The 16,631-nt window shown below is 36.6% G+C and overlaps 1 protein-coding gene across 6 annotated transcripts in view; it reads right to left on the bottom strand.

Moving 5' to 3' along the window:
* The window catches only part of C6H4orf51 (chromosome 6 C4orf51 homolog), a 74,899-nt gene extending 60,017 nt beyond the window's left edge, over positions 1 to 14,882 (bottom strand). For all 6 annotated transcript variants that reach the window (XM_031942035.1, XM_031942032.1, XM_023505960.2 and 3 more), the window contains exons 1-3: positions 14,757 to 14,882; positions 13,814 to 14,550; positions 1,425 to 1,501 (exon numbers count right to left, since the gene is read on the bottom strand). In XM_031942035.1, the coding sequence (XP_031797895.1) occupies positions 1,425 to 1,501; positions 13,814 to 14,046 (310 nt within the window). In that variant the 5' untranslated portion in view covers positions 14,047 to 14,550; positions 14,757 to 14,882. The remainder of the gene's footprint in view (positions 1 to 1,424; positions 1,502 to 13,813; positions 14,551 to 14,756) is intronic.
* Positions 14,883 to 16,631: the final 1,749 nt, after the last annotated feature.

The raw sequence follows: 16,631 nt of genomic DNA, 5'->3' as shown, positions 1-16,631 counted from the left end.
TATTAGTATTAGTATCAAAGGACATTCACTAAAATGCGCCTGCACATCAGATCTTCCCTCCCCACACACCCGCACATTTTTACTGCTAAAGAGGCAGCAGCAATCCAATTAGACGATCCCTGCTTGGATGCTTGGGGCTGGCTCACAGAGCTCTGAGCATTATTGGCCCTCAGGCAGGCTTTGTAGCTATCAGAACCAGGATTCTATCTCTGGATGGGTCCAAGATGATTAGCTGGACTAATAGCCATTTAATGTAATAGGATTACACTCTGCTGGTGCCCACACTAGACTTGCTGTCTTAGAGTAAAGCTCTCAGGAGGTTTCCCATCCTATTACCTAGAAACACTAGATTGTAACCTTCTAGGTCCTACAAATGAATAAGAGTTATTACAATAATTGATTCTATAAGATGCTAAAAATCCTAACTTGGATTTGGCAAGGAACTGGTCCTCCTCAAACCTTCACAGGTTGACAACTTGGTGCTTTTGAGAGAAGCAGCGGGAAAAATTTAGAAAAAAATAAGTCATCTATTTTATGCTCACACTTGGCAGCAAGGGAAGGAATGGAAAATAGAATATGAGCGGAAAACATGCAAATAAATATGGCCTCTGGGATGACTACATTCCAACCAAGTTTTCTGTTCCTTCCCTCAGCTTACACTGTTGCCTTCTTTACCTGTGTTGCAGAGGCTACCTGTATCTGCAATGTCCTCTCTTTATCTGAGCCTCTCAGGTCCCTAGATTCCTTCAAAGCTCAGCTTCTGTATCACCTCCTTCTTGTACGACATCTTTCCTTGATTTGTTAGACAACTGGCATGTATTGCTTAATAATTGCTTAATAAATCAATATGGTTGGAAGAACGAACTTTTATTTTCCTCAGTCATTCCATCTTTTACCCATCATACCATCATATTCCTCCAACCATCATACTGAAACTTCTTGGCTTCCATCTTGAATCCCTCTCATAAAACATAAATCCCATGAAAGGCATCAAGTTCCTCCAAAGCTCACCTTCTGTATGAAGTCTTTCCTGTGCCCACAGTGGTTAATGCTTTCCTCTCAAAACTCCCATATATCTGTATATGTTTTATTTATTTTTAAACCGTGTTGACTCTCTCATTGAATGCAAACTTTCTGAGGACAGGAACTATTTCTTTCTTTTGTTTTTTATGTCCCTAGGACCTAGCATTTAATAAATAGTTATTGAATCCAAGTTAAATTAAAGTAGATTGGATTATGCAATTAAAATAGTTGTCACCTTTAAAAGAAGCAAGGGCCATAATATATTGCCTCTTCTCCCTCCACATAAAGGAATGTTGTCTTTATGATAAACAGATGAAAATTCAGGAATCACCTTGAGACTGAGTTTTAACACCACCTTGCTGACTAAATGGGTTGTCCCCAGAAGAAATATTCACATTTACCTTTTTTTCTTTCAGGCTCTCGTGCTTTAGAATTGTAATATCCAGGAAGATAATGGATTTTGTTCACTAGAAACAATCTGGAAAAGGCAAGATAGAACAAAAGAGTTAATTCTTTTTTAATTACAAAGGATTGTGCATTTCTATATAACTGGGAGCTCAAATCACTTTTAAAAAAAAATTCTGAGTCTTCCCATTTTTCCTCCCAATAAATCAGGCTAAGTCAGGCCTTCCCATTTAGCCATTAGTGAGTTGTTTGTTCCTTCATTTTTCATAAAGGGGTAACATCTTACAAACATTACTTGAGGGACACAAACATTCAATTCATAATTGTTTCAGTAGGATTTGTGAGTGCTTCTCTGGAGAAAGTTTTCAAAATAAGACAAGTACTCAGAATGAAACAGGAAAGATTATAGTAATTATGTTTGTTTCCCCATACAATTTTTAAAAATGCATGTAAATCGTATTAGTCATAGAGTTCTGGGTTTCTGGAGGAAATGAGAATGCTAACAGGTGGGGAATCAGCTCCTCAGAAGACCCTCCAGAGATCATTCATTAAAGATTCTAGACCCCTCTCCAGCAAAACTATGAACAATTAAGTAGGTGAATGTTCGTTCAGCAGATAGTAATCAGGGAGCTGGGGGTATGAAATCTAGCAGAGCAAACCATTCTAATTCTGTACAGGACAGGGCCATGCCTAGAAATGACCTTGTCTTGGAGAAGCCTCTCCATGCTATAAAGAGTCCATGCTTGAGATCAGTTTGAACTAAAAAATTAAAAATATAAAAAGATGAGGTGTAGTCATATACAATCTAAGCGTAAATCCTCCCTTTCCATACTTCTCAACTGTCAGGTAGGTTGGGACTGACTGACTGATAATCTCTCCTCTGGTCTTTTTGTTTTAATGCAAACTTTCTTTTTTATTATGAACTTAACAGTGATCAACAAAGCTAGCATTTCAATAAAAAAAGAATAGAAAGGAGAATTGCATATGCAAGCATAAGCTTTTGTTACACAGAGATTTGGTTTTGTCCCCCATCTGAATTCTTTTCATTTTCTTTTTTGTCATTGCTGTTTTATTGTTTTTTTTTTCTTATTCTTTGTCACTTTCCACTAACTCATTATGCCTTCAAATAGAAATTAGTAAACAAAATTACACATCCTTCCACACACATCACTTTGTACTGGCTTTCTCTCCTTTTTTTTCATTCCAAGGCTGTATTTGATGTTCACCTTATATTTTTTCAAAGTTTTATTGATAACCTTTCATTTTTTACATCATAGTCACTGCCCAATATGCTTTTCCCTCTCCTCAGTCAAGCCCACTCAGGAACAAAGAAAACCAGTTAACAAAAAACAACGGCCATTGCACCAACATCTGATGGTATATGTGACATTCTACAGCCGTAGGTCCCCACCTTTTCACTGAGATAGAAAGTGGGTTTCTTGATATTCACTGTAACCAGATTTCATTTGGATAACAATGTTCAATGGAAGTAGGACTTTATACAATATATCCTTCCCTACTGCTCCATGGTCCACAAATTCTGCTAACGGAAATTCAAGCTGTAATATGAAAAACTTCGTATTACCTAGTCTGGGAACAATTTGTCACTTTATGGTAAACTCTAAACTATGCAAAGGAGCTAGTTCTTCTATATGTTATTCCTAAAGTTGCTCTCAATGGCAACTGAAATGCAAAGTACATCCCATAGTTCTCTTCCCACAACAATCCACTCAAGTTTTGGAACTACATCATAGGACTGAGCGGTCATTTGGGAAGAATCTAGACCCTGTTTCACATTTCATCCAACCATTCAGGGCCACTTCCAGTCATCCTAGTCTCTTATCTGGCCACCGGACCCAGAGGGCTGCTGAGGAGAAAGTGAGGCAGGTGACTGCCCAGCTCTCTCTCACTTTAGTCTAATTCACTTGCATGTCATATCATCATCCCCCTGATGTCAAGGTCCTTTTCCAGAACAAAGGACAAAGCACAAAAAGCACCACCCTATACACCAACCTACACCAGGGACTACGCAGAGCATGTTGATTTTTTCCTTTGCATTGTCATACTCCTCCCCATCCTCTGCATGTCTTTCTCCTGCCTTGGGAATAATCATCAAATCAATATAACCATTATTATTGGGGGGAAAGTGTTAACAGCCCATTTCTCTGGGGATGCTCCCACAATTGTCATTAACAAAACTTCCTTGCCTGGTCACTGCTCCTCTGTGGGTGTCACCTTCTACTTAGCACAGGGTTCTTGACTTGGGATTACACGAGTTCTGTGACCTTTTTTTTGTTTTTTTTTTTCTTAACACTTTGATAACTGTGTTAGAATATAACTGTGTATTTTATTTTTTTAATAATAGTTTTTTATTTTCAAAATAGTTTTCAACATTCACCCTTGCAAAATCTTGTGTTGCAAATTTTTTTCTCCCTTCCCCACACTCCTGCCCTAGATGAAAAGTATATGTTAAACATGTGCAATTCTTCAATATGTATTTTCACATTTATCTTGCTGTACAAGAAAAATCAAATGAAAAAGAAAAAAATGAGAAAGAAAAAAAAGCAAGCAAACAACAAAAAAAACGGTAAAAAAAAAAAAAAATACTATGTTATGATCCATACTCAGTCCCCTTAGTTCTCTCTCTGGATGCAAATAGCTCTCTTCATCATACGTCTATTGGAACTGGTCTGAATTACCTTCCTGTTGAAAAGAGCCATGTCCATCAGAATTGATCATTATATAATCTTGCTGTTGCCATGTACAATGTTCTTCTTGTTCTCCTTACTTCACTTTGCATCAGTTCATGTAACTCCCTCCAAGACTCTCTGAAATCATCCTGCTGGGTTGTTTCTTATTCAATAATAATATTCCATAACTTTCATATACATATAATTTATTCAGGCATTCCCCAAGTGATGACCATGCACTTGATTTCCAGTTTCTTGTCACTACAAAAGGGCTGCCCACAAACATTTTTGCACTTTTCCCTTTTGATGATCTCTTTGGGATACAGGCCTAGTAGAGACCCTGCTGGATCAAAGGGTATGTACAGTCTGATAGCTCTTTAATCCTATATGTTTTAGGAATTTCACAACATTCTTCAAAAAAAGTCCATAGGCTTCTCAGATACAAAAAAGATTAAGAATCCTAGGCCTTCTAGAAGGTAAACTTCTTGACAGGAACTTATCTCTGGCCTAGCAGAGGACCAAGAGAGTACAAAATAAATTTTTATTGTTTATTCATTATCTTCTTTATCATTCAACTGTGGCAAAATTCCATGGACCCCTCAAATGCTCTATTCCTGGTTATTTAACATGAACAAAACAAAATAAAAGTAGAGACTTAGCTGTTTAAGCTTAAATAGCTTTCTAAAAATGAATATTTCGTATTTCTTTTACTCATTTTCATTATCCATATATTTCTGAGTTAAGCACTTAAATACAATAGCATTAGGTAAAAAGAAAATTGAACAAAATTAATAGGAGCATAAAAAGCAAAAAAAAAAGCAAAGCACTTTTCTTCACCAAACAGCCCATTACAACTCTAAGGGAACAATACTGAGAATCCATGGTGGTAGCTTCAATGGTAAGCTTCTATGTGACTAAAACCAAGCTGATACCTTGCTTTATTATAACTACACAGCAGGTTATTCAGGGGGTACAAGCTGAAATTAGAGAAAAATACAAGGAAAGGGCCCCTGAGATACTGTTCCTATAGTGGAGAAGTAATATGGGGAGATGGAACAACATTTTCCTAAAACTCCAATAATCTCTTCCTTGAGGGAAAATAGTCATTTGACCACAGGTCAAGCTGAAAGAAATATAGAATACAAGGAGAAATGCAAGTTCTTTATCTCCTCAAAACTTCACCTGCTACCCACACACACCTACCCACCCACACCTGGTCCCTAATCAGCCAAGGAAGAGATGATACTTATCATTAATTAAGAGAAATGAATTTAACTTGGCTTCCTAACCTCCCACATCCCAGGGGCTCATCCTCTTTTCCTTACCACAACAACAAAAGTGAAACCTCTAATAGGAAAAGTGATGTGCCAAAACCAAAAACAGAATTCAAGTATTTTTTCCCCTCTTTTTCATTATTGTTTCTCGCTCTCCCCAAACCTATCCTTTTCCCCCATTGTCCTTATTTCTGTAAAGGTCAAACCCATTCTTTTAATCACCTAGGTCTCCAATTTTGAAGGAGGATTCTTCAACTTCTCTTTCTTCCTCCTCTAATAAAATGTCAAGTTTTGTCAATTCCATTTCCTCAAATCCTCTTGCATCCATTCCCTTCTTTCTACCCACAAATACCCTAATTCAGGTCTGCCATTACTGTTAGTCTGGAGTATTGCAAGACCTCCTAACTGGTCTCCTAACCTCAAATCTCTTTCCTTTCCACCAGCCCATCTTCCCCCAGTTGTCAATTTGATATTACAACAGATTTGATCACATCACTTCATATGGTTTCCTAATACCAGTTAGATCAAATACAAAGTCAGACATTATGGTACATGTCTATAATCCCTGCTGGTAGGGAAGATTAAAGAAGACAAATCGTTTGAATTCTGGGTTACAGTGACTTAAATGAGAATGGTGAATTCTTTTGCTTAGGAATCTGCCAGGCTACAAACTAGCTCAGTCAGAAACAAAGCAAACCAAAGCTCCCATACCAATTACATAGTAGAGTCTGGACCATGAATGGTTCCAATCTGGGAGAGCTAAGGAGACCCAGTCCCTAAAAGCTAAAATACAAACGCTTTTATTTAACATTGACAACTTACTTCTATTCTACCTCCAAACTTATTAAGTATTAGTCATCTTCATCTATTCTTTACTCTAGCCAAATTGACTTTCTTGCTGTTCCTCCCAACATTCTATCTTTAATCTTGAATAAGCACAGGCTATCCCTGGATCCTGGAATGTATTCTCTGCCCCTTTTTTTCTCTATTCTTTTCCCCTTAGAATAAATCATTTCCTTCCAAGATTATCTTAGATTCCAGTCCTTACAATAAAGTTTTGATTCCCCTCAACTGCTGCTTCCTTCATTCCACATTGCCTTGCATTTAGTTTATATATAGAAGGGATGCAGCTGTCATGGATGGGTAGAATGGAATTTTGATTTGGATCCTTAAGCAATAAAAAGTCAGATTCTCTGATGAAGACCTCATTTCTCAAATGCATATATAAATGAGTCAAATTTATTTTAAAAAATGTCTTTCTTCAGTTGATAAATGGTCAAAAGATATGATCTATGTCCAAAAGGTTATAAAAATCATGCATATCTTTTGACCTAATAATAACACTACTAGAATCCCAAAAGAGATTTTTAAAAAAGAACTTATATGTATAAAAATATTTATAGCAGCTCTTTTCTCAGGATAAAAATTGGAAATTACAATTGGGGAATGGCTAAATAAATTGTGAACAGAAGTGGGAAAAGTTAAAAAGATAATTTTAATAGGAAAAATAATAGGTTCTTTTTTCGACATTATCACTTTGAGATGTCTATAAAACATCAAGATGAGATAAGGCAGTTGGAATTGTGGGATGAAGGATCAGGAGGGAGATGAGAGCTGAATATGCAGATATGGGAGTCATCTGTATAAAACAGATAATTGAATCATTGAAGTTGATTGAAAAAAAGGAAAAAAGTATGAAAAGAAAAAAGAAGGCCCAGGACAGCACCTATGAAATTTATTGATGTGCCTATTTTGATCAGGACCAAAAACTTGCTGTTTATCCAATAGCTATGCCCATCATCCTCTTCTTTCTAGCTCTCATTTAGGTGTTAATAATCAAATTAATATCACAATTCCCACTGTGAAGGCTATGGCAATTTATTTTTTTAATGTTTTTATTTTTACATGTTACATGCTACATAAAACATGTTTACAAGTTATATGTAAAACAATTTTTAACACTTGTTTTTAAAATTTTGTATTCCAGATTCTCCCTCTTCTTCTCCATAGTATATCACCCCCATTGAGAAGGCCCATGTGAAGTTGTACAAAACATTTCCATAAAAGTTATATTGCAAAAAAAACATAGATCTTCCCCCTAAAAAACACTCAAGAAAAAAAAAGAAAATTGAAAAAAGTATGGTTCAGTTTGTATTCAGACCCAATCAGTTCTTTCTGTGGGGTCCTTCAGAGTAGTCTTAGATCATTGTATTGTTGAGAATAACAAAGTCATTTATAGCTGGTCCTCTTTCTTGCTAATGCTATGTACACAGTACATTTCACTTCGCTTGAACTCATTAGGACTTGCTATTTTTCAAAATCTTCATGCCAACTTCCATCTTTGTGTATTCACATAGATCATTCATCTGGAGGTACTTCCCCCCTCATCTCCATCATTCAGACTTCCTTCTAGGCTCAGTTGCTTTGTAAAGCTTTTTCTGGTCTTCCCAACTTAAAATATTCTCTTCCTGCTCAAATATTCAAAATAAACTCTGCAGACTCTGCAGAACTTCCTTGCCAAGATTGCTTGCTATCTTATCTTTATCATGTAGAGCCCTTCCTCTTTCCCACTGAGTAAAATATAAGCTTCATGAGGGCAGGAATAATTTCATTTTTCTTTGTGTCTCCATCACCTAGCATAGTTGCTTTTGCATATAGCAGGCATTTAACTGAACATAGGCTTCAGGGCCAAGAAAATTCAGGGCCAGGAAATTCAATCAATGAATCAAGGAGATAATGTGAAACTAACTGGGGACGGACTAGAATCTACAGATTCCAAAAGCAGAAATTATTCTTTGTTTTACTAAAGGACTGTTGAACTACAAATGCCATCATCCTTTGTTGGAATCTTTTACAAAATGTGAAGACATTGGAGTTGATTTGATCTGATTTTGGGCCAGAACTTGAAACAAGATTTATTTCAACTAAGACTAAGGCTGCCCCCCAAGAAAACCTCCACAATCCTTTACCTACATAGAGATGATGGCACTCATATTCAAATTCATCTATCTTACCAGCAGTAGAAAGGGAGCCAGAACACAGATTTCCTTTCTCTCTGGGCAATGGCATTTCCATTCTTCTGTGTTGTTGCTTTTTCTCCACTAAAATTCTGACTATTCTAAGTTCTAATATGGAGCAAGAAGTCATCTCTTTCTGAGTTCTGATGTAAAAGCTCTAGTGCTGAGCCACCATTATTTGTTTCTACTTTCTCTTCCTCTTAATATGAAAAAAAAAACCTTTGGTTATCATAGAATCTGGAAAGCAGCCCAATAGACAGAAAAAGAGACCCAGGTCATAGCCTCTAAAATTTGATGGGAAAACTGTTTCCCAAGAATAGAAAAATAAAACATTATTTAAATAAATTAATAAAAACTAATAAATATAATAAACAACCACCTGCTCAATAGGACATTACTTCTCATCAAAATTCTAACAGGCAACTCTCCACATGAAGGCCACTTAAGAGTTTAACAGATGAATAAAACCCATTTAAAATTTGGTGCCACATTCATCCTCTTCCAAATGCAACTTTATTTTCTAATTATGTATGTATGTATGTATGGGGGGAACCAGGGATAGGATTATTATTATGCTGCATTGCTCATTTTCAAATCTAGGTCACAGTCCTGGGTTTCTCAGATCCAGGGTGAGAAGGAGCACAAGTACACCAGAGCTTGTGGCCATGAGTGATCTGGGACTAAGGTCACAGTTCCAGGGTGAAAAAGAGTGCTTGTGGTTGCTCAGAGAACAAAGCACAGAACAGGAAAGTAATAAATATACCTTTTCTAAGGACAGATCCCCAGAATTAATTCTGAAAACAGCTGAATAAAAAAACCTGAGGCTTCTGAAAGTATCCCCTCTAGTCCAGAAGCAGAGACTCACTTTAGCATATAGTTAAAAATCAAGAAATGGATTGAAAAAATGAACATTAACAGCAGAAAAAAACTCAACCACAGAAAATTACTTTGTTGCCAGGAAGAATCAAAACACAAACTCAGAAGAAGACAAGAAAATCAAAACTCCTACATCCAAAGCCTCAAAGAAAAATACAAATTGGTCTCAGACCATGAAAGAGTTCAAAAAGGATTTTTTAAATCAATAGTAAAAAAAAAAAAAAGGTAGAGAAAAAATGGGAAGAAAAATGAAACTGATGCAAGCAAATCATGAAATAGAAAAAACAGTCAACAGCTTGGTAAAAGAGGCACAACAATACTACAGAAAACACCACCTTAAATAAAGAATAAGCCAAATAATAAAAGAGGCATAAAAATCCAATGAAGAGAAAGAATAGCTTAAAAAGCAGAATTGGCCAAATGGAAAAAGATATTTAAAAAATAAGAACTCCTTAAAAAGCATAATTTATTGAAAAGGTAGATTAGTGCTAGATATGAATAGCTTACAATTACAGGTTAATAAATTTGTATTTTATCTTATTATTTCATAGCAAAGTTGGGTAAAGATGCCATGAGACATGTCAAGTGTCAGCAAAACATCCAAGTGAAAGTTGGGTGTTTTAAGTTGTAAGTTGGTCACAATATGGATAGTTTTTTTAATGGATATTTTATTTGGTAGGCAATGGTGAACCAGTGAAAGACTTTGAGTAGTGTCATATGGTCAAAGAAATTCATTTGATTGATTCTAGAAGGAACAGCAGTATGAAGAATGGACTGGAGAGAAAATAGACTGAAAAGACTATTTAGGATGTTACTACGGGAGTCTATGTAAGATGTTCTGTGGACGGATAATTAACAGGATAATGGTCACAGTGGAAATAGAAAGGAAGGGAAAGGAGTGGAAAATATTACACAAGTAAACTTGATGGGGCTTCAAAGTAATTGGAGGGGCAACTGGTAGCACAGTGGGTAGAGCAACAGGCCTGGAGTGAAAAAGAGCTGAGTTCAAATCTGACTTCAGACATTTAATGCTGTTAGCTCTGTGTGACCTAGGGCAAGTGACTTAACTCCAATTGTCTCACCAAAAATAACAACCACCACCACCCAAAATCTGATTGATCTGATTGCATATGGGAATAGAGGGGAGGGAAGCAAGAAGAGTCAAAGAAGAAAGAAAGAACTTTATACTCAGTGTCCAGGAATAATGGTGGTGCCATAAATTAAAATATTGAGTAAAAGTGGGTTTAAGGAAGAAAATAATGATTCTATTTTGGACATGTTGCATTTGGGATGTGAGTAGCATATCTCAGGGGAAATGTCCAAGAGTAATTGGAGATAAGGGATTGGATTCTCAGGGAGAAAATATGGATTGGATTTACAATTTTAAGAGTCATTTGTGTTGTACAGAAATTGGTTATAGAAGTGAATGAGATTGCCAAGAAGGACCACCTGTGAAAGAGCCTGGAGGAACCCTATGCATAAGGAAAATCATAAGAAAGATAATGAACTAGTGAGTGATCATCTCTTTCTATTAACAAATTTTGCTCAGGCTTTTAAAAAAAGCATTTTTCTTTGGACTAATGTCAACAAAGAAAATTATTTATTCAATAGTAAATAAAGAATTATCACTTTTTAAATGATAGTGGAAACAAAAAGCCTTTGACAGAGGGAAATGTTAATGTTTTAAAAAACTAACTTAGAAATAAAAAACTTTTTTAAAAATGATAAAATGTATATATTTAAAGCCAAAAGATAGTATTTTATACAATGAGGAAACACTAGAAATTTTTCCAAGAAATGACCACCCTTTTCCTTGCTGTTATTTAATGTCGTTTTAGAAATGCTAACAATGGCAATATCAAGAAAAAAAAATTAAAGATAACATTTTTCTTAGACCTTAAGCTTCCCTTAATTTTCCATGCTAATGAATGTGTCAATTACAATCCATAAGCAAGAATATGTGTAATTAGAAAACAGAAAATTAGTCACTTGAATTATATCAGACAGCAAAAAGTCTAGCCCCAATTTATAGTATAGTAAGGATCATTCAAAACTAACTCAATTCAAGTATCGCTTCAAAAAATGGCTATTAGTCATGCAAAAAAAAGGCATTTTTAAGGTATTAACATTTTTTGAAACAACAAGCAAAGAGGATCTGAAAGCTATTGGTATTTACTGGCAAAACAGTGGTTTGCTTAAGAAATACCAAATAATAAAAAAGTGCTGAATGTACACATCCATATTTCTTAGACACCCACTCCATGAAAAACTTCATGCTAAGTAATTGAGGATATAAAGATAAAAATTACATGGACCTTACCAGATAAGTGGGGGAAACATAAAAATGCATGATATGTTATAGTCAAAGGTACAATAGATTCAAAGTCCAAGAACTTGGAGTCAAAGTGTGCCTCTGTTTTTGCTGCTTCTGTGACTTTGGGCTTATGGCACCTTCACTTCCTCAAGTCTCAGCTCCCTCATCTATAATGAGGAAAGATGATCTTAAAGGTCTTTGAAAGTCCAAAAAGCAATCTAAGGAATAATGACAAAGGTGCATGGGAGAGAGACCTGCAAAGTGATGTGGAAAATCTGAAGCAAGATAACTTCTACTGGGAAGGAAGTCATTCGACATTCGAGAAGGTAAGAAGGTGATGGCACCTTTTAGGACCACACAGATTTGGAGTTGAAAAGGACCTTAGTACTCTCTGAACCCAAACTCTTCATTTTCGGGATAAGAAAGCTGAAGCTTACAGAAAGGCTTGCCCCCAAATCACTAGGTCATAAACCATAGAAGAAATGGGCTCTGAACCCAATGACAACATGCCAAACTCTAGGCCTCTTCTCCCTGTGTCTTAGTGCTGGAAGGAGAGCAGGTTTTATAGACAAAGACTGGGGCATTTCAGGCCAAGAGGAGCAAGACACCTATCGCTTGCTTGCTTCAAACTTGGTAGTACTTTGAGCACAAGTGGGGGGAAGGGGAGAATGTAGTCACTCCCCCAGGGGTCTAAAACAGGCAAACCTCAGCAGCTTTTGCTTTCTTTGTCATATGAAGCTTTGGCTACCATGATTCCCATGATGATCACATTCTCTAGAGGAACCCAGTTTGGAAGTGCTACACTTTCTACTACTAGTGGCTACTTTAGCCCTGATTAAAAAAAGAGAGAGAGAGAGAGAGAGAACAAAAACTCTCCTCATTTTCCATGCTGATGAATGTGTCTCTTACAATCCATAAGTGGGAACATGCATAATTAGCAAACAGAAAATTAGTCACCTGAATCATATCAGACACCAAAGAGTCTAGCCCTAATTTATAGAATGTAGTAAGGATCATTCAAAACTAACTCGTTTCAAGCATCATCACTTCAAAAACTATTAGTCATGCAAATATCGGATCTTAGCAATGTGTAAGCAGAAAAAAACAGAATAACAACTTGTAAGAGCCTTTTTAGGGGCTCTTTGCTCCTAAAATGTGTGCGAAATCTTTGCTCTAGTGACTTTGGGGAGACTGCAGAGCCAATTTCCATTGGAGAGGGATTAAGTTAGAACCAATATTCCTGACATGCCAGGGATGTTAAGTAGACCAAAACAATTTTCCCAAATTTAACCAGCCCTGATCAAGACATTAGCAATAGACATGCTATTTAATTATATTTATAAAAACCTCTAAATATTCAGACATTATTAGATGGGGAAAGGGACCAACACCATTAACTAGAGCCATAACTAGGAATTTTTGCATAAAGGGAGGAATAGAAACCATGCACCCACAAATATCCCAAGGACCATCTGCTAATTTGCCATCTTAGCCAATTATTCTAAAAGATCACAAGTGCTCGGGCAATTAGGTGAAATGGCTAGAGTGTTAGGCCTGGAGTCAGGAACAGCTGAGTTTCAGATCTAACTTCAATTTCACTGGGCTAGTACCTAACCTGTCTGCCTCAAGTTCCTCAACTGTAAAATGGGAATGCTACTAGCACCTAACTCATAAGGATCAAATGAGATAATATTTACAAAAGCTTTTCCACAGTGAACAGCATATAATAGGAGCTAAATAAGTGCTTGCTCCCTTCCCTTTCCCACCAGCGCCTTCTAGACTCAGTGCCTTCCAAATTTGGATACCTCTAAATTTTTTACTTTTGACTGAAATTTTATTCACCCCCAACGATAATTATGCCATCTGTTTTCTCTTCAGAGAAGAGATTTAGCAAGATTTTTCAAACCCTTAATGGCAAAGAAAACAAGGTAAGAGTACAAAATGAAGTTCTCTACCACCAATTAAAAAAAAAAAACAGCAACACTAACTACAGCTTGTGCCAATGACCACAACACAATAGCATGTCTATGGAGGGAGGCCTTAATAATGTCTGCTCTGAGACCACCCATCTGTAGGACTGCTTTTTAGGACCCTAAACTAGAGACACACATTAAAATCTGAGTTTGTTCCCAAGCCTTATCACTCTGTGAGATTTTAAAAATTCCTACTTAATCGAACTGACACATACAGCTACTATGACAAAGAAAATCTTACTCGTGTGGATGAGGGTTGTTGAGTCTGGTTTCATTGAATGGGTGAATACGTGGGGGCTCATCCACTTTTTTGCTCCGGTAATGGGCTCCGTATGTTGTTGGACACCTCTCCGACCATTGAGTTTCATTCTTCCAGGATTTTTCAGCAGCACTTCTAATCTTGTTGAACTGTTCAGAAGACAGTGGCCTAAAGGGCAATACTATTTCTGGAGCCAGGAAAAAAAAGTCTGCCATAGCCACAGATGGCCCCTTCTCAGTGGCAGCTTTTCAAGTTCTTTGCATGATTAAAAATTAATTTCCTTTTGTGGCAAAGGGCATATGACCACCGAGATCTCTAACTAGAATGTCTTACTAGAGTGCAAACACTTTCCATAGATGCCAGTTGCTAAGCAACAGGTCACAAAAAAAGTTTGCTAGTAATACACCCACCAAAAAAAGAAACACTAACTACAAAGAGGTTTATGGGTTCTGTAACCTCATAAGTCTCTCTTATTACGTAGAATTTTGTTATATAATTGTGGTAAGGAAGTATTTCGTCAAATGACTTTTATAATAAATCAAATAATCAATTATATAGTGGCTCCAAATGGTGGCAGCATAAAGCTTAGAGGACTAGGTGGAAAGACAGAGAGGTGAGTATTGGCTTCACCTAGAGTTTCTGGTGTCTTTATTTGTCCAGAGCATGAAAACAGGAACTGTTGTGATGTCAACAATAGTATGTGACTCAAATAACTTCTCCTATGTCACAGGGAGAGAAAAAATATATAATTGAAGTAAATCTGCTTGACCATTGTTGCCATAGAGAAATTTCCTAATTCATATTTTTAAAAAATATGTTTTCAATTAATGATTTTTTTTTTGTCTATGGCATAATCATTTCAAGACCTCCACCCTCCTCTCCCCGGTAAAAAAAAATTTTTTTAAATAATGAAACAAAAACATACAGTTTCATTGTATTTTTCCCCCAGTGGATCTCCACCGATTAGTATTCAGTATTGTATCATCCCAGACAATTTCTTCATCTTTCTTCTTGATACTCTAATACTTCAGGGGGTTCTATGATCTCATCAATGTGAATGTTCTCTCCAATGATGCGGCTCACACCTCACTGGAGTCTGTCCATCCTGTGACACTATTCACGATTGTCCAGGTCTCCCCACAAACTCATCTCACAGGGTCTACCATGTACCTGAAACTTCCTCATTTCCCCTCGACTGTGGGAGGATGCCAAATGCAGCACAAAGGTTTTCTAAGGGATTTTTCCTTGCTCTGGCCATGTGACCAGCTCATTTTTTTCTTTTGCTTATATAGTTTTCTAATGACATCCTTTTAGCCCAGTACCAATAATGATTCTTAAAATTCTCAAGCCCCTTAATAATTGTTGTTATTCAATTATGTTGAGTTCTTCATGACCCCATTTGGAATTTTCTTAGCAGCTGGACTGGTTTGACATTTCCTTCTTCAGTTGATTTTATGATGTGAGAAACAGAATTAAGTGACTTGCCCAATATATAGTTACTAAATTTGTCTGAGCCTAGATTTGAACTCAGTAGGATGTCCTTATTTTTAGAGATAAAATCCTCTGAAAGTGGTCACTGGAGTCTCTTCTAAGAAAATTTGAGCAAGGAGGAATTCATTATATCTAAAATCTTGGGGATAGTTCTAGAGGTTAAAGATATTTTCCTTAAAGACAGCTGGAATCTCCTTCTTTGCTACATTTAGCCTTTGCTCTGTCTCCTAACCCTGTCTTCCTCCATTCCCAGGCTAAGCAGACCAAGTTTTACCTTTTGTCCATCCAGAGAAGTTCTCTGCTATAACAACTCTAAATTTGGTCATTTAAAAATAACTGAAAAATTATCTTCTGGGTACTCAAATTCTTGCCTATCTCTGTGTATATAGCTTGTTCTGGTTTTTAAATTGGACTATAAACTGCTTGAGGGTAGAACTCTTATTTCCTACCCTTCAGAGCCAGATTTTCCACACTTATTCCCCCTAAATTTTTACCATCTCTTTTTACAACCAAACACTAAGAGGGAAGGAGATTTCCCTCTCCAATACTGAAGTAAGCCTTATAACAAGCCCAATTCTCCTACTGCTGCTGCCTTGTCACTGGAGGAAATACAAGAGGAAGAAAATGGTTTCTTTTCAGTCTAGGAAGAAGGTGCTTTTTCCCCAAAGAAACTTCCATTTAGTTGACTGAAAATTATAATTCCATTTCTCTATCAGAGACACTTCATTTAAAAACCCAGCATTTTGAATTTTGATTTTGATATGTGTATGTTAACTCCCTGACTCTCCTTTATCCTTTAGCAATTCCTAGCGACTGCGGACACAAGATTTTTATTTTTAAACATAAGCTGTTCCTATCAGTGATTATCTTTTTGAGAGCGGTGAAGAGCCCTCAGATAATTAATAATGAGTGCTCACAGTTTGGATTTTCCTTCCTTTCAGGGATCATATTGTAGGTCGTACAAACATTTGGCCTTCAGGAAGAAGGATCTCACCACGATGGCAACCCCAGTTATTGACACATCCTACTTGTTGGGAGTTACTCTAGATGATAATACCGTCCTTACTTTCTCTAACCTATTTGAAATAGGAGCCTGAGAGAAGCAGAGATAGTTGAGTAAAATTATAAAAAGACTCAAACAATAAGCACAGCTACTCAGAAACTTCAACCAAAGAATACCATTTCTCTGTAGGGAAAGGTCTTATTTGACCCACTATGTAACTTTGAAAGAGACTGGTGTGGATTGAAAGTGTTAAGAGGGACTCTGAATAACTACCCAGTTTAACTGAAGCAATTCAGTTGATGAGTG

This window comes from Sarcophilus harrisii, chromosome 6 (assembly GCF_902635505.1).
Source record: "Sarcophilus harrisii chromosome 6, mSarHar1.11, whole genome shotgun sequence".
Classification (NCBI taxonomy): Eukaryota; Metazoa; Chordata; class Mammalia; order Dasyuromorphia; family Dasyuridae; genus Sarcophilus; species Sarcophilus harrisii.
This window is presented reverse-complemented; position numbering and strand designations above follow the sequence as displayed.